Raw genomic sequence first — 26,605 nt, 5'->3', positions numbered from 1 at the left:
TTCCTTTTCTCTTTCCATTTGTATCACACACTTCTTCAGTTAATCCCGCGTTACTTTACGGCTGCCTTGTTATCATCTCAAATTTATACCTTATTTCTTCGTTCTAATTATTCCCTGTTTCCACTTTTCATATTACTTCTGTTCACCTTTGTCTTGCATGTCATTTGTCACTTTTTACTCCTTTCTTTCTTCCTGCTGCCCCTTTCACTTTTATCATTACCTTTTCTCACTTGCAGATCTTCCTTTCTCTTCCTCTCATCCTCTCCGTCTCTCCCTCTGTTAGATTCTTCTTTCTCTTCCACTCATTATACTACTTGTTTCTCTTCCTGTCTTCCTTCCTTTCCTTTTCCAGTAAATTTGTCTTCCTTTGAATCCATCTCTCCCTTCTTCCCTCGTTCCGTCTTTGGTATCACGCTTCCTTGTTGCCGCGCTTCCATCTTTTTCATCAACTCTCACTTTCCTTTCTCTTACTTTCTCTTCCTTTCATCAGCCGTAGATAATCTTTCTTTCCTTCAGTTTTTCTACCTCTTTACCTCCCTTCCCACACTTCCCTATTCCTTCAGTAACCCATCTATTCCTCCTTCCCTTCCTCCCTGGTTTTCTTCATTTCAGTATCTCCTCTCCTCCATTAATTTCTTTTTCTCATGACTTTCCCTTCCACTCTAATTTAAATACCCCGTCTTTTCTCCCTCCATCCATCACAATTCATCCTATACTCCTCCTCCTTTTATCTCCGCCCTCTTCCCCCCTCCTTTCGTCGTCCTGTCTCCCTCCATTTCATTCTCTCCTGTCTGGCTTGTTCGCCTTTGTGACGACAGAAGGGGATTGTCTTTTTAATCTCCAGCTCTCCAGTAGAAACTTGTTCTCTTGCTAGTCACAGATTGGTAGCGGAGGAAAGGGCGATAGTGCTCAGTTAGAGAGAGAGAGAGAGATTTGGTATTTTTTGCGTGGATAATTGTTTACATTATATAGCTAAGTGTGCATGTTTATTAATAGTTCCAAAGATATGAAGAAAAGTTGCATAAGTTGTTCTTGGAGGTAGCGTGTGGTTTGTAAAATTTGTTCTAATATAGTCTGAAATGGGAGTAAATGTAGACAGCTGCGATGATGCTTGTGGTGATGAGTTGTGGTGGTGTTGTTGGTGTGGTTGGTGTGGTTGTGGTGATAGTGACTGTTGTTGTTGTGGTGGTGGCGTGGGGAGGGTTATGGTGTTGGTGGTGTCGTGTGTAATTGTGGTTATTGCTGTAGTTTTTGTGGTCTTGTTGATATTGATGTTTTTACTGTTGTTTTTATTGCTGTTGTGGTGGGAGTGGTACTAGTAGTTTTTATCGTGGTTCAAGTTACTTTGGACTTTAGTAAAGAGTATGGTGATTGTTGGGCGGTGTGAAAATGGTGGTAATGATGGTTATGATCATGTGTGTGTGTGTGTGTGTGTGTGTGTGTGTGTGTGTGTGAAGAAAATTGTGTGTAGGGGGGAAGGAAGCTGGTCACAGTGGAAGGAACCAGTTAATGGAACATCATGGGTGCCAGTACTCCCATTGGCTAATAAAGATAGTGGGCTGAAGTTAGAGCAGCAACGTCACAAGTTTGCCGCCTCCTGTTGGCCAAGAACTTAGCAGCGTGATAAATAAGCAGTTTTCACACACCACACGAACTTCTATTGTATAGATACGTCCTCGGAGTGAAAGGACTAACCACGGAAGATTATGAATACGGACTCGGGGCAGTATCTATAGACTTTTAACCCATTTACAGGATTAACAGGTCACAAAGTCAACTATTATCGAAAATTGTTTCATTTTCTGTTTCTCCTTCAGATATCTGCTGTGTAAAAATAATTTTGTGTATAACTTACGAGAATTGTTTGGTTGCTGTAAGAATGACTTGTATATACAGAGTCAAGTACGGTCGCCAACAAAAGCCCTGTCGCCTCTCTTGCTTTTCTGTCCATGGACTTTGCGGATTCACCATACTGATTTTCAAAGTCCATGGAGAGAAATGCAAGAAAGGCGACAGTCCATTTGATAGCAACTGTACGTGCAAGCAATCTTACACACAACCTTACGAAAGTTTGAACCGTGAATAGCTTAACAAATAGAAGAGTGAAAATAAACATATATAAAAGCAATCTGATGCACAATGACGAACTATTTTTCATTCTTTTCATGTTCAGGCGAGAGTTTATAAATATGGATCCAGAGGGAACACTTGTAACCTCGTAACTTAATTGTATATTAGACTGAATATTTGAGTGACAATGCGAAAAACTAAACGATGCCAGATAAATAAAAAATATGGAGCCTTGTTTATTTTGCTGATTGGTTGAAATGCTTTTATATTTTCGAAACACACACACACACACACACACACACACACACACACACACACACACACACACACACACACACACACACACACACACACACTGCAGCAGTAGGGCCCGGAGGAAAGAATTCTTTGGCTGGAGTTCTCGTGGACTGCCGGAAAAGGACTTTTCGGTCGAAGACTTAAGAAAACGTGTGTGTGTGTGTGTGTGTGTGTGTGTGTGTGAGAGAGAGAGAGAGAGAGAGAGAGAGAGAGAGAGAGAGAGAGAGAGAGAGAATCACAAAGCAGCCCCAGCAGTGAAGAGAGGGCAGGTCAGGGCTGGGTATCCAAATGTGCTAATAAAATGACCATGTGAGAAATAAAACATGGGATATGCAACTGGGGCTCTGGCGTGTACTGGAGAGAGAGAGAGAGAGAGAGAGAGAGAGAGAGAGAGCTGTAACCATGTGTCTGTCTCCCCAATTCTCATATCTTCCTCCGTCCTTCCTCGCCCCCCTCCCCACTTTTTTTCACATCTTCCTCTTCTTCCCAATCTCGTAAGTAGCAAAACTTATGAGCTGAGAGACTGGAGACAACTGACCAACTTTGAGTTTCTCCTCTCAGGAACGGTGATGTCTATTTTTCCCGTTACAACCATCTTTTTTTCCCAGGGCAGAGATAAGTGAAGGGAAGACATTTATTTTTGCTATCACCAGAGATTTTATTTAGAGAGGAGTTAAGTAAAATGATGTCTATGATTTTCCTTCTCCATCAACTGGTTTGTTTAGGCAGGAGATGTCTGAACGTCCTTGAGCTCAGACATCGCTCATCTCAATACATTTTCTTGTGGTCAAAAAGAAGATAGAGTTTCGATGCTGAGAACAATCATCGCCCAAGGTCACAGTGAAGTCAAATGTCGGTGTCACTGGACAAAGTAAGCTCGGACGGTTTTGATTTCATTGAACCAAGCTTGGTGGAAGTGCTAAGGGTTATGCAAGAATTCATTCGATTTTGATAATAAACAGTCGTCGAAGGTCAAGGTCACAATGCAAAGTCAAATATTCGGCCCCTAGACCAGTCGGTGGGCACGGATGTTTTACTAAGAGTGGTCCTTTTTTCCCCCTATCAGTCTTTAACATTTTAGAATTCTCTCTCTCTCTCTCTCTCTCTCTCTCTCTCTCTCTCTCATTAATTTTTAAGATTGGACCACCTGGCACAGCAACATACCTTTAGTTAACGCTGGATTATTTTACTCTCCGTTGGGTAAACCTCACGAGATGTGAGTGTTAACAAGTGTCGATAATCACCACAGTATTCATCACAGCCCTCTAGCTATATTCCTGACCTACTCTGTACTCTCATACATTCCTCCATATCACACTCGCCCTCCGAAATACGCTGCTAGCTTTGGTTATTTTGACCTACCTATACACATTTGCATATTTAATAGAAAATGGTTTCAGTCGGATTCAGACCCTCTTCAGGTATGGATAATATACAGAGTGATACTGTAGATTGATAGATACACACACACACACACACACACACACACACACACACACACACACACACACACACACACACACACACACACACACACACACACACACACACACACACACACACACACACACACACCATTTCATACCCGTCGCAAAGTGTTGTTGTGCCGGCAATATTTATTTGTTCTGTAGTTAAATACGTCCACTTTTCTGAAACCTGAGGCTGTAAGAAAGTGGAGTCTTAAATTAGTGTGTCATCCAGGCTTAAATTTCGATGTGATGATGCTGTGTTGGAGGACTAAATATTAAAAATGTACGGGTGTTTTTAACAGTGTATGCCTCACCCTCGTTTAAATTTGTGTGGTGTTGTTGGTGTGTATGTTGACTGTGCCTTGTCTTTAGCACCACTTGCGGCTTTACTGCTGCATCTTCTTCCCCCCCCCCTCCCCCTTGGTATTAAGGCTCATGAAATTGCGCCAACCCTCGTGACTGAACATTACAGCTGCCCTCACAACTTTTTATCACTAGATATATTGCTGTTACGACTGCCACTCTTACCATGCCCGCCACAACGATGCGCTTAAATAATTGAGTTCCTGGGAATTTTCATAATTTTTTCTATTGCTCTTCAGCTTTACACGTTTTTAAAGTTAGTCGCCTCCTTGTCTCACACGGGAGAGACTTTTTCTGAATTAGAGGAGTTACATTTAGTCCCAAAATACTTTTCAATATGGTGAAATCACATTGAAGTTTTGCTGTCTCCAGACGACTTTTTTTTAGATTAAAAGGGAGTTGAAATGGAGGAGAAAAATTCGGAATAAATATAAGGGTACAATTTTAGGTGTTGTTTGGTGCTCGGAATACACCCGCGACTCACCAGGCAAGATCCCACGTTATTTTTGAGTCGAGTGTGTGTGTGTGTGTGTGTGTGTGTGTGTGTGTGTGTGTGTGTGTGTGTGTGTGTGAAATTCCTGTCTCTAGAACTTATCCCCACCAGTACATCATCCTGTTGCATGACACCTGATTTCATGCTGTATGCACAATTGGCTGCATATGAACCTTGTACAGTGTCTGTGAAGTGGAGGTCTACCTATAATTTCTGACGCTCATGTATCACAGTTACTTGGTCATTTCAGCTAATATTTAACACCTCCGTTCATTCATGTCAGTGCCACCAATTAAATGTGATTGTCAAGATTGCCAAGTATACCTCTGCTACACACTGGTCCTGTACCAGGTTCGTATGTTGCCAGCTGTATCTTCTTTTTATTCCGGCTTCAGAACCTGCTGACTCATCTCTTCTCTCTTTTCTTCACCCAGGCCTCCTACGACTTCAGAAGATTTACCAGTCCCTCCGACCAGCCCGAGAGTCCTTTGAGATTCGGGTGGTGAGGCGTGTTGAGTCGGCCCATGACGCCCTGGCCTTCCTTAGGACCCTGGAAAGCAGCAGCAGGTGAGTGGATGGTTACCTGGATGCGTGCTTGGATAAGGTGTTATTTTTATAGCTATATGTGTTGGTCTTCTTTAGGGCCTTGAAAAGCAACAGCAGATAAGTGGATGGTTAATTAGATGAATGGTTATATAGAGCGTTATTTCATAGCTATTTGTGATGGCTTTCTTTAGAACTCTGTAAAGAAATAGCAGATGAGTGGATGGTTAGTTGGATGGATGGATGAAGGAATGCAATGTTCGGTGCATAGTTACAATACTACTATCTATACGTGGAGCCTGAAAAGCAACAATTAGCTTGATATTCACCCGGATGGAAGGATGGTTTTTTAAACAGTTATAATTAGATCATCCTAAGGTTCTGGGAAACTACAACAGGTGAGCGGATGGTTACCTGGATGGATGGATTGATAGATTGTTAGGTGCATTATTTTTTTACTTCATTCCGATCTGTGGCATTGTAGATGCTGACAAATATTTCACTTTGAAACTCTGTCACTGACTGATTTTGAAACTTTGTGATGGGATGAACAAAGTTACAAGTAGTGTACAAGTATTTTCACGCAGCTTGGATTCAGTTTTAAGCAAATTTGATAGAAAGGTAGACGGCCAGTCAAGGGTTTGACCATTTATTTTTGAGAACAGGTCAAAGTAACAGAACCACCACATCCCCAAACAAACTGTTTAATTGGAGTAGGGTTTTCATCACGTGTGTATATATATATATATATATATATATATATATATATATATATATATATATATATATACCTAGGTAGCTTCCCCCAAGGAAAGGGAGGTAGCCGAGACAGGACGACACACTCCCCATTTACTCATCCATTCAAACACATTCATTCGCATCTTAGCCCCAAAGGGGAGAAAGGACAGATCCTCACCGCACCACACTGCACAAGGGTCAACTGTGCAATGCAATCAGTGACATCCGCAGCAGGGCCGGACAGCAGAGCTGGTTTACCCCTGCCACATCATAACAGACTCATCCCCTTACCCACACCTTACCTGACTAGCTGATCAGTCCAAATGCGGGAGAATATCCCCTCAGGGCTGCGTCATCACTTATTCATTCACAATTTCTCTCCATTTATTTCTGTCACGCACAGCCACTCTTCCTTGCTCAACAGACATCCCTCTCGCATCCAGCGCTCTCTTCACATTGTCTATCCATCCTATTCTTGGTCTCCCTCTCAGCCTTACACCTCTCACATCAGATCTAGTTATCTTTTTCACCAATCGCTCATTTTCCATTCTCTCCATATGCCCAAACCATCGCAACACCCTCTGCTCAACTCTGTCAGCCATCTCCCGAACAACTCCAGTTCTCCTTCGCACTTCATCATTTCGCACTAGATCCATACGCGTCACTCCACACATATTCCTCAGACACCTCATCTCCATTACATTCAGACTTTTCCTCTTTGCTACACCCATATTCCATGTTTCAGCCCCATATAACGCAGTCGGTACGACAACAGCCTCATACAGCCTTCTCTTTACATCCATTCTAAGCGAACGACATCTAAACACTTTTTCATTCCTCCCAGCACCTTTCCTACTTCGTTTATTCTAAACTTCACTTCTGCATCTATTCTTCCATCCACAGCAACATGTGACCCTAGATATTTATAACACTCTACCTCCACAAGCAACTCGCCATTCAAAACTATATTCATCCCCCTACCATCTACCAACCTCGTACACTTCATCACTTTGCTCTTATTCTCATTTGCTTTCAATTTCCTCCTTTCTCACACCCTTCCAAACTCCTCTACCAACTGTCTCAATCTCTCCTCTGAATCAGCCACCAGTGCAGTATCATCTGCAAACAGCATATATATATATTGTTACATAGCCTATGATTTCATCATCCTTTGTGTGATTTTTAACGCACAGTTGCTGCATGTTTGATCACGAGCGTGTTTTGCCTCAGTCCCCCTTCTACCGTTATAGTAGAGTAAGTCGTCATTTCTGTTGTTTCAGTGCGGGATTTTCAGCTCTCTGTCCCCATGGCTTCATTTGCGCGTCCCTCTTACAAGTTGTATCAGGCTCTGCTGGCCCCTATATAATGAGCTCAGTCTCTGCATCATTGCCACTTAGATCTGCTCCTCATTTTGTTCACATCTCTGTCCTCCCCTGTACAGATATTATTATTGTGAGTGCTCAAGAAGTCTCCAACCATCTAGCAGCTGTGTGTAGTTTGAGTATAACTGTTATTGCATTTTTTCTTGTACTGTATAGCATAAGTTTAATTTGTGGGCCTAGTGAAGTTTTTGTGATTCGTGTGGGGTTCTTTATGTCAGTCATTTTTGATAATAGTTTGTATCTGTAAATATTTATCTGGCATTCACTGAGTATTATCTGGTATCTCATTTTATCAGGGCTGACTTAGATAAATTTACTCTTGCTAATTTCGTGTTAATAGAGGCTATTGCAGTTAACCATATATTTAACCTGTTTTTGCCATTACATTATCCTTATGAGTCCTGAATGTTTTGTTGTTAATTTAAGCATTAAACTTTAACTTGTAATTTTACCTAACTCTTTTGTTTTGAACCTGGAACTTTACGGGACAGTAGTGACTCTTCGTATTCTCACTTAAAGTGTACATTATCTTTCTCTGTTCCGTAACATAAATTTGGCGACCTCATATCAGGATATTCAGGATATTATCATAAGGATATTGTTTGATATTTTGTGACTGTGATATATTCATGATGGCTACTATTTCTACACTTGATGAAGCCAAAGATTTTTTGTCAAATGTGCAAACAGTGTGTGATATAGAAAACAGAACAAAGAATGAACTTAAGCTTGTTGCTCAACAATTGGGAATTGCAGTTCACTCTCATCATTCTAAAGATCAAATTGTTGGCATGATTAATAAAAGCTTGTTTAATGTAACTCCTCCAAATGAGCAAACGCAGATTGAATTAGCTAAGTTACAGCTAGCTCTGCAGGAGGCTAAGGCTAAGGAGGCGGAGTCTCGTGTTAAGGAAGCAAATGCTCGTATTGAAGAGGCACAGGTACAGGCTCAGGCACAAATTGAACTTGCCAGGATTCAGGCAGACCATGAGTATCGCATGAAACAAGGTGGAACTGGATCATCTAGCTCTGATGATTTTGATGTGGCTAAAAATGTTAAACTTGTCCCTCTTTTTAATGAATCTGATTTAACAAAGTATTTTCAGTTGTTTGAGAGGGTAGCTACAGGTTTTAATTGGCCTAAGGAGTATTGGCCAGTACTCCTTCAAACTGTTCTCACAGGTAAAGCTCAAGTAACTTATGCATCTTTGCCTCAGGATCAGTCTGATAATTATGATGTAGTTAAGAGCTTGATTCTTAAGGCCTATGAGCTTGTTCCTGAAGCCTATAGAGTAAAATTTAGGACAACTTACAAGCAAGATAAGCAATCCCATGTTGAGAATGCAAAAATCAAAGAAGATTTGTTAGAGCAGTGGTTAAATTCTAAGAACGTGGATTCTGATTTTGGTAAATTTAAGCAGATGATTTTGCTGGAGGATTTCAAAAGGTGTATTTATAAAGATGTAAGCCTATATCTTGATGAGAAAAGAATAGATAATTTGTCTGATGCTGCAGTTTTAGCTGATGAATATGTTCTCACTCACAAGAGATATTCTAAAGAAAAAGGGAAAGCTGAGAGTAAGTACGTTGCCTCTACTCAGAGTACAGGTAACAGGAAAGAGAATAAAGATGATGTTTCTCATGAAGTAAATACCAGCTTCACCTCTAGATTTCAGAAAAGTAAATGTACTTATTGTAGTAAGCTTGGTCATACTACGGAGAGATGTTTCAGGAGACAGCGTGATGTGAACAAAAACGAGTCTTTAAATATTCAGTCAATTGGTCTAGTGTCCACTCTTGAGAGTTCCCAGAATTCTTTAACTGAGTTAACTGAACCTGCTTTGAGGGGTAACTTAAATTCTCATGATGGAGCTCCTCTTTTGAGCAGTAACGTGGGTGACACTCTCAAGAGTTCATGTGCTAATTTCCTGTCTGATGGTTTTGTCAGTCCTCTGGACAGTAATGACAGGAAATCAGTTAAAATATATCGTGATACAGGTGCTTGCCAATCCCTTATGCGGACCAGTGTTCTAGGCTCTAATGTTAATTCCTCTGATGAAACTGTAATCTTACAAGGTGTAGGGAATAATTACTTCTCTGTTCCTCTGTGCAGAGTGAATTTAGAGTCTGGTTTTGTTAATGGTTCTGTTATGGTTGGGTTGGTTGAGACACTCCCAATGTCAGGTGTAACTTTCTTACTTGGAAATGATATTGGTGGAAGTCAAGTGTGTCCAGCTCCTCAGTTGTCTAGTGAGCCAGTGGCTGCGTCCCAGGATTGTGATGTCCCTGATGTGTTCCCTGCTTGTGCTGTCACTAGGGCTAAGTCTAAAGTTACTGGTGATTTAGAGGATAATGATGATGATGATGTTATCCTAGCTGACACTTTTCTTGCTAATTTGGACCACTCACCAGATGAGGCAGTACCCGTAGTGTTGATAATTTGTCTCGTCAAGAGTTGGTTGAGTTGCAGGTTGCTGACCCTGAGTTGAAAGGTCTAGCTAACTCTGCTTACAGTGAAGAAGAGTCAGCCGGTGCTTCTACTTGTTATTTTGTAAAGTCAGGAGTACTTATGAGGAAGTGGAGACCCCCAACAGCATCAGCCGACTGTGAATGGGAGGTTGTACATCAAGTTGTCATCCCTCGTGTTTGTAGGCAGGATATCATTCGAGTGGCTCATGATTCCAGTTTGGCAGGACACCTTGGAGTGAGGAAGACTGTGGCACGCATTTTGAAACACTTCTACTGGCCAGGTATCTTCAGGGATGTTTCCTGGTATTGTAAGTCTTGTCACACCTGTCAAGTTGTGGGGAAGTGTAATCAGACCGAAAAGGTTGCACCTCTAGTTCCCATTCCTCCTTTTGAGGCGCCTTTCACCCGTGTGTTGGTGGATATTGTGGGCCCTCTTCCTAAGACTTCTTCAGGATTTTCTTATGTGTTGACCATGATTGATATGGCTACTCGTTATCCTGAAGCCATTCCACTTAGAAACATCTCAGCAAAGAGCGTGGTTAAGGAAATGCTGGGGTTCTTCACAAAGTTTGGTCTGCCTAAGGAGGTACAGTCAGACCGGGGAAGTAATTTCATGTCAAACGTTTTCAAGCAGTCTCTGAAAGAGTTGGGCATCACCCAGATCACGTCTTCAGCTTACCATCCCCAGACCCAAGGAGCGTTGGAGAGATATCATCAAACACTCAAATCGATGCTCAAGAAATACTGTTTGGAACATCAGAAAGACTGGGATAAAGGTCTTCCATTCGTTGTGTTTGCTGCAAGAGAATCTCCAAATGAATCACTGGGCTTCTCACCTTTTGAACTACTGTTTGGCCATGAAGTAAGAGGACCCCTTAAGCTACTCAAGGAATGCTGGCTGTCGGAGGAAGATGACGTCAACCTGCTGGAGTATGTGATGAATTTCAAAGAACGGCTGTCCACTGCTTTACAGCTGGCGAGAGAGAATTTAGGAGCTGCTCAGGAGAAGATGAAGACTTGGTATGATAAGAAGTCCAGGTTACGCCACTTTCAGCCAGGAGATCAGGTTTTGATTCTGCTACCAGTTCATGGGCAACCTCTTCAAGCCAAGTTTAGTGGTCCTAATTTCGTGGAGAAGAAACTCAGTGATGTCAACTATGTCATCGCCACACCAGATCGTAGAAAGAGCAAGCAACTTTGTCACATCAACATGCTAAAATTATATCACAGGCGGGACGAAAATAATCCAGTCTGCACTGTAGCTGTTCCACCCGAGTCTGCAAGTGAAGCTCTCCCATGCAGTATGTGCCTGAGTGATAGTTTGGGGAAGAATCCTGATATCATGAATGATCTCCAGACTAAGCTTTCTCATCTACCTCCCAAGGAAAGGCAGGAGTTTTCGGCATTACTGCAGGAGTACCCGCAAGTGTTCCGTGCTACTCCAGGAAGAACCACTGTGTTGATGCATGATGTCGATGTTGGAGACGTAAAGCCAATTAAATTGCCTCCTTACCGTGTGAACCCAGTGAAAGTTCCTCTCATCCAGAAGGAGCTTGGCTACCTGTTGGACCACAAGATGATTGAGCCCTGTCAGAGCGAGTGGAGTTCTCCTGTCACTCTAGTCCCTAAGCCAGGTGGGTCACAGAGGCTTTGCATCGACTACAGACGTGTTAATCAGATAACTAAAACAGACACTTACCCTCTCCCTCGTGTGGAAGATTGCATAGACAAGATCGGAAAGGCTAGGTACATAAGTAAGTTTGATTTGTTAAAGGGATACTGGCAAGTACCTATGACTGAACGTGCTAGGGAGATCTCATTTTTTGTAACATTAGGAAAGACCTTTGCATGGTCTGTAATGCCATATACAGATTGTTTTAGAGTAATAAGAAATTTCCTTTGTAAATTTCTTTTTTCTTTGTGGGGAGGTGTTACATAGCCTATGATTTCATCATCCTTTGTGTGATTTTTAACGCACAGTTGCTGCATGTTTGATCACGAGCGTGTTCTGCCTCAGTCCCCCCTTCTACCGTTATAGTAGAGTAAGTCGTCATTTCTGTTGTTTCAGTGCGGGATTTTCAGCTCTCTGTCCCCATGGCTTCATTTGCGCGTCCCTCTTACAAGTTGTATCAGGCTCTGCTGGCCCCTATATAATGAGCTCAGTCTCTGCATCATTGCCACTTAGATCTGCTCCTCATTTTGTTCACATCTCTGTCCTCCCCTGTACAGATATTATTATTGTGAGTGCTCAAGAAGTCTCCAACCATCTAGCAGCTGTGTGTAGTTTGAGTATAACTGTTATTGCATTTTTTCTTGTACTGTATAGCATAAGTTTAATTTGTGGGCCTAGTGAAGTTTTTGTGATTCGTGTGGGGTTCTTTATGTCAGTCATTTTTGATAATAGTTTGTATCTGTAAATATTTATCTGGCATTCACTGAGTATTATCTGGTATCTCATTTTATCAGGGCTGACTTAGATAAATTTACTCTTGCTAATTTCGTGTTAATAGAGGCTATTGCAGTTAACCATATATTTAACCTGTTTTTGCCATTACATTATCCTTATGAGTCCTGAATGTTTTGTTGTTAATTTAAGCATTAAACTTTAACTTGTAATTTTACCTATCTCTTTTGTTTTGAACCTGGAACTTTACGGGACAGTAGTGACTCTTCGTATTCTCACTTAAAGTGTACATTATCTTTCTCTGTTCCGTAACAATATATATATATATATATATATATATATATATGTGTGTGTGTGTGTGTGTGTGTGTGTGATTGTATATATATTAATAACAGAACGGAGGAAGGAAACACAAATGAACAAAAAAAAAAAAGTAATCCATACACCAGATTACTGGTGTCCTCTGTTCATAAAATATATGTAACAGTTAGACTTGAACAGTTGTGGGTTGAAATTTGGAGGGAAACAACTCTGGGGAAGTGAGTTCCAGAGAGATGCAGCTCGGGGAATGAAAGAATTCTGATAGGCAGAAGTTCTGCAATATGGCTGAGTGACATTCCACTCATGAGCGCTACCAGATGCCTGTGTAGCACAAGGGAAGGCATGGAGAGGTGGCACCATGGATGCAACTTCGTCTGAGCATTTGCCAAAAAAATATATGTAAAATAATGCAAGGCAGGCAACATTCCTTCTTACTTGCAGGGAGGTAGTTCATTTGTAATGGCAGGGTTGTTAATAATTCTAACAGCTTTGTTCTGAATTTTATCTAGTTGTTTTAATGCAACCTTCTCCACATCCATTCCACAAGGGTGAGGAATGTTCAAGCTGAGAGTGCACATGACTCTTATAAATTATAGCTAACTGCTCATCAGCGGAGAAGTTACGGACGGTGTACAATAATCCAAGTTTCTTTGAGACGGTTTTAGCAAGTGAAATAACATGAGAGGTCCAGCTGAGGGCATTGTTAAGTGAGACGCCAAGAATTTCAGTACTTTTGGAGATGGGAATATTAGTGGCACTGAAGATAATGTACGAATCTGGCAATATCTGTCTATTAGTAAAATGTATATATTTAGTTTTACTAGCATTAAAAGAGACAAGGTTGTTTTGTCCCCATTCACTGATCGTAGATAGGTCTTGATTGATGGATATGGCTGTACTGAGTAAAGAGGTAGAGATATTAGACTTTGTAAATTGGTGTCTGAGTGTGAATGAACTATGTAGTGTTGACTCATCTGCATATGAATGGATGGGATTGTGGGTGACAGGTAAGAAATCATTAATATGAACCAGGAATAGGGTTGGCGCCAGAACTGATCCCAGCAGCACGCTGGCGTTAATTGAGTGGAAATTGGATTATATTTCATCTACTTTTACTTATATTTTCCTGTCACTTAGATATGAAGAAATCAAAGGAACAAAGGACGTTAGTGCATAGCAAGGAGTTTATACAGCAGGGAAAGGTGCAAAACTATGTCGAAAGATTTAGAAATATCAAGAGCTACTGCATGAGATTCTCCATATAGATAAATTTATTGAAGGATGGTATGAGTTAGGGAGAATGAGTATGAAAACCATATTGTCTATCACTAATTAAGTTGTTGGATTCAAGATGTTTATCAATGTGCATATTAATTACAGTTTCAAATACCTTACCAAGAGAATATGTGACAGCTATTGGTCTGTAATCAGAGGGGTCAGAGGAACTTCCTTTCTTCGAAATTGGGTGAATATTGTCTTCTTTCCATGAATTTGGGAATAAAGAAGTACGTATGCATAGTCTGAATAATTTAGCTAGAACAGAAGCAAGTTCAGGGGAACACTTTTTGAAAACAATTGGCGGAATTCCATCTGGGCCAGGAGCTTTGTTGGTAGGTAAATTGTCTAAGATGGATTTTATGTATCGTGTCTGTATTTTAAATGGGGCAATTTCGGGAGAGTCAGGTTCTAGTACTTGGACATTTTGGCTTGTATCGTGTATGATAGAGTTTCTGGCAAAATGTACTGGCAAATATATCTGCTTTCCCACACGGGTCATTTGTAATGTTGCCATCTGAAGATTTTAGTAGGGGAATGGAAGATGGCTTGTTAAAGTTATTATTGAAAGAATTAAGAGTTGACCAGAATATTCTATTGTCATTAGGGTTGTTAAGTAGTTCTGATGCTTGCTTTTGAAGAAAGTTTGATTTACCTAGGTTTAATACAGCTTTTGCATGATTTCTAGCATTTATAAATTGAGTGATTCAGATGTTTTTGATTTTAAGTAAGAGTTATATGCTAATGACTTTTGGGCTGTAGCTCTGGCACAGTTGCCATCAAACCATTTTGGAGAGTTCGATCTTTTAGTGAACTGTTGACTTGGTGTGAATAAATCCATACCAACTAGTATTAAGTCGCAAATGTGGGACTGGGTGGAACTGGGATCACTAGAGAAGAAAGACTGTCATGGAATGTCAGCAAGTTAATTTCTAAATCCATCCCAGTCTGCCCTATCAAAGTGCCATCGGGTCACCCTGACAGGTTCAGAACGGGGAGGTTTGGGGGGGTTCACTAATGAGGCTTTGATGAGATTGTGGTCATAGGATCCAAGTGGTGACAGTACCTCTATCCTGTATAGATCTGGATTATTTATCAAGAATAAATCCAAGAGATGGGCATTATGGTCACGATTATGAGGTATTCTGGTTGGTTGCTTAACCAGCTGGGTGAGATTAAACGATTCTGCAATTAGCTCGCACTCTAGACCAGCATCGTCAGTCCTGGCAGAATGCAATAACCATTCAACATTATGTAAGTTAAAATCACCCAAAATGGTAATTTCGGTGCTAAGGGCAAGGTTAATGTTACTCAAGTGTGTGGATATGGAATCAAATAAGCTGGGTTCCGAAGAAGCATTGAGGGATCGTTAAACTACAGAAATATATATTTTTAATATTTTGAAAATTTAGTTTATGTAATGGGTAATCAAAACTGGATGAATTGAAGTTTAAAATAGTGTCAACTGCATATTGGGATTTGATATAACAGCAGGTGCCGCCCTTGTTATGGAAGTTTGTAAGGAGATGGTAACCGGGAAAACAAAATGGACATATATCAGTAGAGGGTGAGATTTGTGGTTCTATGAGGAAAAGGGCCAGAGGGGATATGGACTGTAGGAAAAAATGAACTGAGTTTAAATTTGTGGTAAGGCTGCGGATGTTGGTGAAGAAGAAGGCCTCACTTTCACTTCTTCGCTGACGAGCACTAGCGGAAATAGCAACAGTCGCTGCCAGCACAGTTGCTTGATGGCGACTGGGAGGACCCTGTGCCACCAGCCCTACCCTGCCGGTGGTGGCAATCCAAGGTACCCCCTTATTTGATAGTAACATTGCAGCGGCCATTACTAAAGAAAGTGAATAGAAGGTGTGATATGTTATGCGCATGTACTGTAGTGTGGTGTAGACAGTTGAAAGTAGAGGTATTATGAGAGCATGCTGGCCTACTCTCTGTATAAATGAATGCCAGCTCTCCCTATCACCAACTTGCCATCCACCTCGGGAGTACTGTCCTGTTCGACTGGTGCTACAGTCTACTCCTCACACACACACACACACACACACACACACACACACACAAATATATATATATATATATATATATATATATATATATATATATATATATATATATATATTTATATTTATTTATATCTATCTATCTATCTATGTATATATATATATATATATATATATATATATATATATATATATATATATATATTGTTACATAGCCTATGATTTCATCATCCTTTGTGTAATTTTAACGCACAGTATGCTGCATGTTTGATCACGAGCGTGTTCTGCCTCAGTCCCCCCCTTCTACCGTTATAGTAGAGTAAGTCGTCCTTTCTTTTGTTGAGAGCAGGATTTTCAGCTCTTTGTCCCCATGGCTTCATTTGCGCGTCCTTCTTACAAGTTGTATCAAGCTCTGCTGGCCCCTATATAATGAGCTCAGTCTCCGCATCATTGCCACTTAGATCTGCTCCTCTTTTTGTTCACATCTCAGTCCTCCCCTGTAGGCCTACAGTTATTATTATTGTGAGTGCTCAAGAAATCTCCAAACATCTAGCAGCTGTGTGTAATTTGAGTATAACTGTTGTATTTTTTCTTGTACTGTATAGCATAAGTTTAATTTGTAGGCCTAGTGAAGTTTTTGTAATTCATGTAGGGATCTTTATGTCCATCAGTTTTAATATTATTTTGTATCTGTAATAATTTATCTTGCATTCACTGAGTATTATCTGGTATCTCATTTTATCAGGGCTGACTTAGATAAATTTACTCATGCTAATTTTGTGTTAATAGAGGCTATTGCAGTTAACCATATATTCAACCTGTTTTTGCCATTACATTATCCTTATGAGTCCTGAATGTTTTATTGTTAGTTTGAGCATTAAACTTAACTTGTAATTTTACCTAACTCTGTTGTTTTGAACCTGGAACTTTACGGGACAGTAGTGATTTTTAGTAGTCTCACTTAAAGTGTACATTATCTTTCTCTGTTCCGTAACATAAATTCTGGCGACCTCTCATCAGGGATATTCAGGATTTTATCATAAGGATATTGCTTGATATTTTGTGACTGTGATTTATTGATCATATCTACTATTACTACTCTTGATGAAGCCATACATTTTTTTGTCAAATGTGCAAACAGTGTGTGATGTAGAAAACAGAACAAAGAATGAACTTAAGTTTGTTGTTCAACAATTGGGAATTGCTGTTCGCTCTCATCATTCTAAAGATCAAATTGTTGACATGATTAATGAAAGCTTGTTTAATGTAACTCCTCCAAATGAGCAAACGCAGATTGAATTAGCTAAGTTACAGCTAGCCCTGCAGGAGGCAAAAGCTAAGGAGGCTGAATTTCAGGCAAATGCTCGTATTCAGGAGGCACAGATACAGGCACAAATTGAACTTGCCAGGATTCAGGCAGACCATGGAGTATCGCATGAAACAAAGGTGGAACTGGATCATCTAGCTCTGATGATTTTGGTGTGGCTAAAAATGTTAAACTTGTCCCTCCTTTTAATGAATCTGATTTAACAAAGTATTTTCAGTTGTTTGAGAGGGTAGCTACAGGTTTTAGTTGGCCCAAGGAGTATTGGCCAGTACTCCTTCAAACTGTTCTCACCGGTAAAGCTCAAGTAACTTATGCATCTTTGCCTCAGGATCAATCTGATAATTATGATGTAGTTAAGAGCTTGATTCTTAAGGCCTATGAGCTTGTTCCTGAAGCTTATAGAGTAAAATTTAGGACAACTTACAAGCAAGATAAGCAATCCCATGTTGAGTATGCAAAAATCAAAGAAGATCTGTTAGAGCAGTGGTTAAATTCTAAGAATGTGGATTCTGATTTTGGTAAATTTAAGCAGATGATTTTGCTAAAGGATTTCAAGAGGTGTATTTATAAAGATGTAAGCCTATATCTTGATGAGAAAAGAATAGATAATTTGTCTGATGCTGCAGTTTTAGCTGATGAATATGTTCTCACTCACAAGAGATATTCTAAAGAAAAAGGGAAAGCTGAGAGTAAGTACGTTGCCTCTACTCAGAGTACAGGTAACAGGAAAGAGAATAAAGATGATGTTTCTCATGAAGTAAATACCAGCTTCACCTCTAGATTTCAGAAAAGTAAATGTACTTATTGTAGTAAGCTTGGTCATACTACGGAGAGATGTTTCAGGAGACAGCGTGATGTGAACAAAAAGGAGTCTTTAAATATTCAGTCAATTGGTCTAGTGTCAACTCTTAAGAGTTCCCAGAATTCTTTAACTGAGTTAACTGAACCTGCTTTGAGGGGTAACTTAAATTCTCATGATGGAGCTCCTCTTTTGAGCAGTAACGTGGGTGACACTCTCAAGAGTTCATGTGCTAATTTCCTGTCTGATGGTTTTGTCAGTCCTCTGGACAGTAATGACAGGAAATCAGTTAAAATATATCGTGACACAGGTGCTTGCCAATCCCTTATGCTGACCAGTGTTCTAGGCTCTAATGTTAATTCCTCTGATGAAACTGTAATCTTACAAGGTGTAGGGAATAATTACTTCTCTGTCCCTCTGTGCAGAGTGAATTTAGAGTCTGGTTTTGTTAATGGTTCCGTTATGGTTGGGTTGGTTGAGACACTCCCAATGTCAGGTGTAACTTTCTTACTTGGAAATGATATTGGTGGAAGTCAAGTGTGTCCAGCTCCTCAGTTGTCTAGTGAGCCGGTGGCTGCGGCCCAGGATTGTGATGTCCCTGATGTGTTCCCTGCATGTGTGCTGTCACTAGGGCTAAGTCTAAAGTTACTGGTGATTTAGAGGATAATGATGATGATGATGTTATCCTAGCTGACACTTTTCTTGCTAATTTGAACCACTCACCAGATGAGGCAGTACCCCGTAGTGTTGATAATTTGTCCCGTCAAGAGTTGGTTGAGTTGCAGGTTGCTGACCCTGCTTACAGTGAAGAAGAGTCAGCTGGTGCTTCTACTTGTTATTATATAAAGTCAGGAGTACTTATGAGGAAGTGGAGACCCCCAACAGCATCAGCCGACTGTGAATGGGAGGTTGTACATCAAGTTGTCATCCCTCGTGTTTGTAGGCAGGATATCATTAGAGTGGCTCATGATTCCAGTTTGGCAGGACACCGTGGAGTGAGGAAGACTGTGGCACGCATTTTGAAACACTTCTACTGGCCAGGTATCTTCAGGGATGTTTCCTGGTATTGTAAGTCTTGTCACACCTGTCAAGTTGTGGGGAAGTGTAATCAGACCGAAAAGGTTGCACCTCTAGTTCCCATTCCTCCTTTTGAGGCGCCTTTCACCCGTGTGTTGGTGGATATTGTGGGCCCTCTTCCTAAGACTTCTTCAGGATTTTCTTATGTGTTGACCATGATTGATATGGCTACTCGTTATCCTGAAGCCATTCCACTTAGAAACATCTCAGCAAAGAACGTGGTTAAGGAAATGCTAGGGTTCTTCACAAAGTTTGGTCTGCCCAAGGAGGTACAGTCAGACCGGGAAGTAATTTCATGTCGAATGTTTTCAAGCAGTCTCTGAAAGAGTTGGGCATCACCCAGATCACGTCTTCAGCTTACCATCCCCAGACCCAAGGAGCGTTGGAGAGATATCATCAAACACTCAAATCGATGCTCAAGAAATACTGTTTGGAACATCAGAAAGACTGGGATAAAGGTCTTCCATTCATTGTGTTTGCTGCAAGAGAATCTCCAAATGAATCACTGGGCTTCTCACCTTTTGAACTACTGTTTGGCCATGAAGTAAGAGGACCCCTTAAGCTACTCAAGGAATGCTGGCTGTCGGAGGAAGATGACGTCAACCTGCTGGAGTATGTGATGAAGTTCAAAGAACGGCTGTCCACTGCTTTACAGCTGGCGAGAGAGAATTTAGGAGCTGCTCAGGTGAAGACTTGGTATGATAAGAAGTCCAGGTTACGCCACTTTCAGCCAGGAGATCAGGTTTTGATTCTGCTACCAGTTCATGGGCAACCTCTTCAAGCCAAGTTTAGTGGTCCTTATTTCGTGGAGAAGAAACTCAGTGATGTCAACTATGTCATCGCCACACCAGATCGTAGAAAGAGCAAGCAACTATGTCACATCAACATGCTAAAGTTATATCACAGGCGGGACGAAAATAATCCAGTCTGCACTGTAGCTGTTCCACCCGAGTCTACAAGTGAAGTTCTCCCATGCAGCATGAGCCTGAGTGATAGTTTGGGGAAGAATTCTGATATCATGAATGATCTCCAGACTAAGCTTTCTCATCTACCTCCCAAGGAAAGGCAGGAGTTTTCGGCATTACTGCAGGAGTACCTGCAAGTGTTCCGTGCTACTCCAGGAAGAACCACTGTGTTGATGCATGATGTCGATGTTGGAGACGCAAAGCCAATTAAATTGCCTCCTTACCGTGTGAACCCAGTGAAAGTTCCTCTCATCCAGAAGGAGCTTGGCTACCTGTTGGACCACAAGATGATTGAGCCCTGTCAGAGCGAGTGGAGTTCTCCTGTCACTCTAGTCCCTAAGGCAGGTGGGTCACAGAGGCTTTGCATTGACTACAGACGTGTTAATCAGATAACCAAAACAGACACTTACCCTCTCCCTCGTGTGGAAGATTGCATAGACAAGATCGGAAAGGCTAGGTACATAAGTAAGTTTGATTTGTTAAAGAGATACTGGCAAGTACCTATGACTGAACGTGCTAGGGAGATCTCATGTTTTGTAACACTAGGAAAGGCTTTTGCATGTTCGGTAATGCCATATGGTATGAAGAATGCACCAGCCACATTTCAGAAGCTCATGAATGTTGTAACAGAGGGTTTGGCAGAGTGTGTTGTTTATATTGATGATGTATTAATCTTCAGTGACAACTGGAAAGATCATCTATGCCATGTCAGTAAATTTCTTTACCGTTTAGTTCAGGCTAATCTTGTAGCTAATTTATCAAAGTGTGAGTTTGGTCAAGCTAAAGTTCAGTACCTTGGGTATGTAATTGGTGATGGACATGTTGCACCACCAGGAGCTAAGGTTCAGGTTATAAGTGATCTTCCCAGTCCTAAAAGTAGGAAAGAGCTACAAAGATTTTTGGGAATGGTAGGTTATTACAGGAGATTTGTTCTTAACTTTTCTATTCTTGTATCACCACTTACAGACCTACTGAAAAAGGGAGTTAAATTTGTCTGGACCGATAACTGTGAATCCTCTTTCAACAAACTTAAAGCTATTCTATTAAGTCAGCCAGTGCTCGCTACTCCAAATTTTGCTAAGCCTTTTAAGATGGCTGTTGATGCAAGTGATACAGGAGCTGGGGCTGTTTTGCTGCAAGAGGATGATCAGGGTATTGAACACCCTGTATCTTATTACAGTAACAAGTTCACTCCACCTCAAAAGAACTACTCAACTATTGAGAAAGAGCTTTTGGCCTTGATTTTGGGTTTACAGCATTTTTCATTTTATTTGTGTTCTGGTTTTGACCCCATAGTCATTTATACCGATCATAACCCACTGAAATTCCTTAGTAAGTTTAAAAATAAAAATCAGAGATTGACAAGATGGAGTCTACTTCTTCAGGAGTATTCATTAGACATACAACATGTCAAGGGGAAAGAAAATGTTATTGCAGATTGCTTATCTAGACTTTAGACAGATTGTTTTAGAGTAATAAGAAATTTCCTTTGTAAATTTCTTTTTCTTTTGTGGGGAGGTGTTACATAGCCTATGATTTCATCATCCTTTGTGTAATTTTAACGCACAGTATGCTGCATGTTTGATCACGAGCGTGTTCTGCCTCAGTCCCCCCCTTCTACCGTTATAGTAGAGTAAGTCGTCCTTTCTTTTGTTGAGAGCAGGATTTTCAGCTCTTTGTCCCCATGGCTTCATTTGCGCGTCCTTCTTACAAGTTGTATCAAGCTCTGCTGGCCCCTATATAATGAGCTCAGTCTCCGCATCATTGCCACTTAGATCTGCTCCTCTTTTTGTTCACATCTCTGTCCTCCCCTGTACAGTTATTATTATTGTGAGTGCTCAAGAAATCTCCAAACATCTAGCAGCTGTGTGTAATTTGAGTATAACTGTTGTATTTTTTCTTGTACTGTATAGCATAAGTTTAATTTGTAGGCCTAGTGAAGTTTTTGTAATTCATGTAGGGATCTTTATGTCCATCAGTTTTAATATTATTTTGTATCTGTAATAATTTATCTTGCATTCACTGAGTATTATCTGGTATCTCATTTTATCAGGGCTGACTTAGATAAATTTACTCATGCTAATTTTGTGTTAATAGAGGCTATTGCAGTTAACCATATATTCAACCTGTTTTTGCCATTACATTATCCTTATGAGTCCTGAATGTTTTATTGTTAGTTTGAGCATTAAACTTAACTTGTAATTTTACCTAACTCTGTTGTTTTGAACCTGGAACTTTATGGGACAGTAGTGATTTTTAGTAGTCTCACTTAAAGTGTACATTATCTTTCTCTGTTCCGTAACAATATATATATATATATATATCCTCCGACCACAATCTCATCAAAGCCTCATTAGTTAACCCTCCCACACCTCCCCGTTCTGAACCTGTCAGGGTGACCCGATGGCACTTTGATAGGGCAGACTGGGATGGATTTAGAAACTATCTTGCTGACATTCCATGACAGTCTTTCTTCTCTAGTGATCCCAATTCTACCCAGTCCCACATTTGTGACTTAATACTAGCTGGTATGGATTTATTCATACCAAGTCAACAGTTCACTAAAAGATCGAACTCTCCAAAATGGTTTGATGGCAACTGTGCCAGAGCAACAGCCCAAAAGTCATTAGCATATAGCTCTTACTTAAAATAAAAAACATCACTCTCCCAATTTAAAATTGCTAGAAATCATGCATAAGCTGTATTAAATCTATCTAAATCAAACTTTCTTCAAAAGCAAGCATCAAAACTACCCCTTATGACAGTAGAATATCTTGGTCAACTCTTAATTTTTTCAATAATAACTTTAATAAGTCATCCTCCATTCCCCCACTAAAATCTTCAGATGCCAACATTACAAATGACCCGTGTGGGAAAGCAGATATCTTTGCCAGTACCTTTTCCAGAAACTCTACCATAGACGATACCAGCCAGAATGTCCCAGTACTGGAACTTGCTTCTCCCGAAATTGCCCCACTTAAAATACAGACAAGATACGTAAAATCCATCCTAGACAGTTTACCTACCAACAAAGCTCCAGGCCCAGATGGAATTCCGCCAATTGTTTTCAAAAAGTGTTCCCCTGAACTTGCTTCTGTTCTAGCTAAATTATTCAGACTATGCATACGTACTTCTTTATTCCGCAATTCATGGAAAGAAGCCAATATCCACCCAATTCCGAAGAAAGGAAGTTCGTCTGACCCCTCCGATTACAGACCAATAGCTGTCACATATTCTCTTGGTAAGGTATTTGAAACTTTAATTAATAAGCACATTGTTAAACATCTTGAATCCAACAACTTAATTAGTGACAGACAATATGGTTTTCGCCACGAAAGATCCACCATTGACATACTCAATCTCTTAACTCATACCATCCATCAATCAATTGATCTTTTTGGAGAAACTCATGCAGTAGCTCTTGATATCTCTAAAGCTTTCGACAGAGTATGGCACCGCTCCTGCTGTCCAAACTCCCTTGCTATAGACTAACGTCTTTTGTTCCTTTGATTTCTTCATATCTTAGTGACAGGAAAATAAGAGTTAAAGTAGATGATGTATATTCCAAGTTCCATTCAATTAACAGCTGAGCGTATACGCAGGGATCAGTTCTGGCGTCTACCCTATTTACCTGGTTCATATTAATGAGTCTCTTATCTGTCACATGCTTACAATCTCATATTCACTCATATGCAGATGACTCAACACTACATAGTTCATTCACACTCAGACACCCATTTACAAAGTCTAATATCTCTACACTCTCAACTCAGTACAGCCATCTCCATCAATCAAGATCTATCTACGATCAGTGAATGGGGGACAAAACAACCTTGTCTCTTTTAATGCTAGTAAAACTAAATATATACAGTCTACTAATAGAGCAGATATTGCCAGATTCGTTACATTCCCTTCAAGTGCTACTATTATCCCCATCTCCAAAAGTATTGAAATTCTTGGCGTCTCACTTAACAGTGCCCTCAGTTGGACCTCTCATGTCAGATCACTTGCTAAAACTGCCTCAGAAGAAAGCTTGGATTATTGTACAGAGTCTCGTAACTTCTTCGCCGATGAGCAGTTAGCCATAATTTATAAGAGTCATGTGCGCTCTCAGCTTGAATATTGCTCACCCTTTTGTGGAATGGTTGTGGAGAGGTTGCATTAAGACAACTCAGACAAAATTCAGAACAAAGCTGTTAGAATCATTAACAACCCCTGTCATTACATATAAACTACCTCCCTGCATGTAAGAAGGAATGTTGCTCTCCCCTGCATTACATTTTACATATATTTTTTTGGCAAATGCTCAGACGAAGTTGCGTCCATGGTGCTACCTCTCCATGTACCTTCCCTCGTGCTACACGGGCATCTGGTAGTGCTCATGCGACTGGAATGTCACTCAGCCATATTGCTGAACTTTTTCTGCCTATCGGAATTCTTTCATTCTCCGGAACTGCATCTCTCTGGAATTCGCTTCCCCAGAGTTGTTTTCCCCTCCAAATTTCAACCCACAGGCCCTATTCAAGTCTAACTGTTACAGATGTTTTATGAACAGAGGACGCCAGTAATCTGGTGAATGGATTGTTTTTTTTTTTTACTCATTTGTTTTTCCTTCTTCCGTTCTGTTATTTAAATTTTATATATATATATATATATATATATATATATATATATATATATATATATATATAAAAACACACACACAAACACACACACACGTGTGAGTTTGGAAGGGTGTGTGAAAGGAGGAAATTGAAAGTAGATGAGAATAAGAGTAAAGTGATGAAGTGTACGAGGTTGATAGATGGTAGGGGGATGAATATAGTTTTGAATGGTGAGTTGCTTGAGGAGGTAGATTGTTTTAAATATCTAGGGTCACATGTTGCTGTGGATGGAAGAATAGATGCAGAAGTGAAGTTTAGAATAAATGAAGTAGGAAAGGAGCTGGAAGGAATGAAAAAAGTGTTTAAATGTCGTTCGCTTAGAATGGATGTAAAGAGAAGGCTGTATGAGGGTGTTGTGGTACCGACTGCATTATATGGGGCTGAAACATGGAATATGGGTGTAGCAGAGAGAGGAAAAGTTTGAATGTAATGGAGATGGAGTGTCTGAGGAGTATGTGTGGAGTGCCGCGTATGGATCGAATGCGAAATGATGAAGTGCGAAGGAGAACTGGAGTTTGTTCGGGAGATGGCTGGTAGAGTTGAGCAGAGGGTGTTGCAATGGTTTGGGCATATGGAGAGAATGGAAAATGAGCGATTGGTGAAAAAGATAACTAGATCTGATGTGAGAGGTGTAAGGCTGAGAGGAAGACCACGAATAGGATGGATGGACAGTGTGAAGAGAAGCTGGATGCGAGAGGGATGTCTGTTGAGCAAGGAAGAGTGGCTGTGCGTGACAGAAATAAATGGAGAGAAATTGTGAATGAATAAGTGATGACGCAGCCCTGAAGGGATATTCTCCCCGCATTTGGACTGATCAGCTAGTCAGGTAAGGTGTGGGTAAGGGGATAGAGTCTGTTATGATGTGGCAGGGGTAAACCAGTTCTGCTGGCCGGGCCTTGCTGCGGATGTCACTGATTGCATTGTGCAGTTGACCCTTGTGCGGTGTGGTGCGGTGAGGATCTGTCCGTTCTCCCCTTTGGGGCTAAGATGCAGAATCAATGTGTTTGAATGGATGAGTAAATGGAGAGTGAGTCGTCCTGTCTCGGCTACCTCCCTTTCCTTGGGGGAAGCAGCCTAGGTATATATATATATATATATTTATATATATATATATATATATATATATATATATATATATATATATATATATATATATATATATATATATATATATCTCCATCAATCCATCTCTCTATCATCCAATCCTACGTTTGCCCCATGAGGAGCGCCAGGAGCCCGGGAGCGAGGCAGTTTTGTCCTGACATTTAAGATAAGAGTGACCAACCTCACTCATCCCTGAGTGGCATTACGTGAGCAATAAACCCCAATCACCCCTTTGATACCAATCCCTCACAGGCTGAATCCGATTGGAGCACAATAATTACTCACTAAACCACCAGGAGCCAAAATTTGGTTATATGGTTACCACCCCGCGTAGTAAATGGTTTCCTGGTGTACAGGAAACCATTTGGCTTGTCACTCAGTGTAGAGTCACCCACAGGCAGAATGAAGAGGAAAGAATTAAGGAATGAAAGACAGAAGAGGGAGTGTAAAGTCACCCGCAGGCAGAAAGACGAGGAAAGAAAGACAGTAGAAGATGGAAGGAAAGAAGGATGGAGGAAAGGACAGGGCAGACATCCGAGAGCAGCACTACATTGAGTGAGTGGATGGTGAGCGCCCCCACCTACCACAATATCTCTCTGTCTGTCCCTGTCTATGTCTGTCTGTCTCTGTCTGTCTGTCTGTCTGTCTCTCTCTCTCTCTCTCTCTCTCTCTCTCTATATATATATATATATATATATGGAGCCTCTGTGGTACGGTGGTAGAGTGTGTATTTCGCGCGCTGGTGGACGCTGGTTCGCCTCCCGCCAGAGTTGTAAAAAACTTTTGGAAGCATTCACCGAGCCACTGACTACTTTGGCGGATACAAG

The 26,605-nt window shown here is 40.7% G+C and overlaps 1 protein-coding gene across 1 annotated transcript in view; it reads left to right on the top strand.

Annotated features, from left to right (window-relative positions):
• The window catches only part of LOC145414462 (glutamate receptor 1-like), a 654,998-nt gene that overhangs the window by 113,065 nt on the left and 515,328 nt on the right, over window positions 1-26,605 (top strand). Inside the window, exon 4 of the mRNA XM_080284028.1 lies at window positions 5,127-5,259. Within this exon, the coding sequence (XP_080140154.1) occupies window positions 5,127-5,259 (133 nt within the window). The remainder of the gene's footprint in view (window positions 1-5,126; window positions 5,260-26,605) is intronic.

Source organism: Coenobita brevimanus, chromosome 1 (assembly GCF_032717465.1).
Source record: "Coenobita brevimanus isolate Jiangsu-jjx chromosome 1, ASM3271746v2, whole genome shotgun sequence".
Lineage (NCBI taxonomy): Eukaryota > Metazoa > Arthropoda > Malacostraca > Decapoda > Coenobitidae > Coenobita > Coenobita brevimanus.
This window is presented reverse-complemented; position numbering and strand designations above follow the sequence as displayed.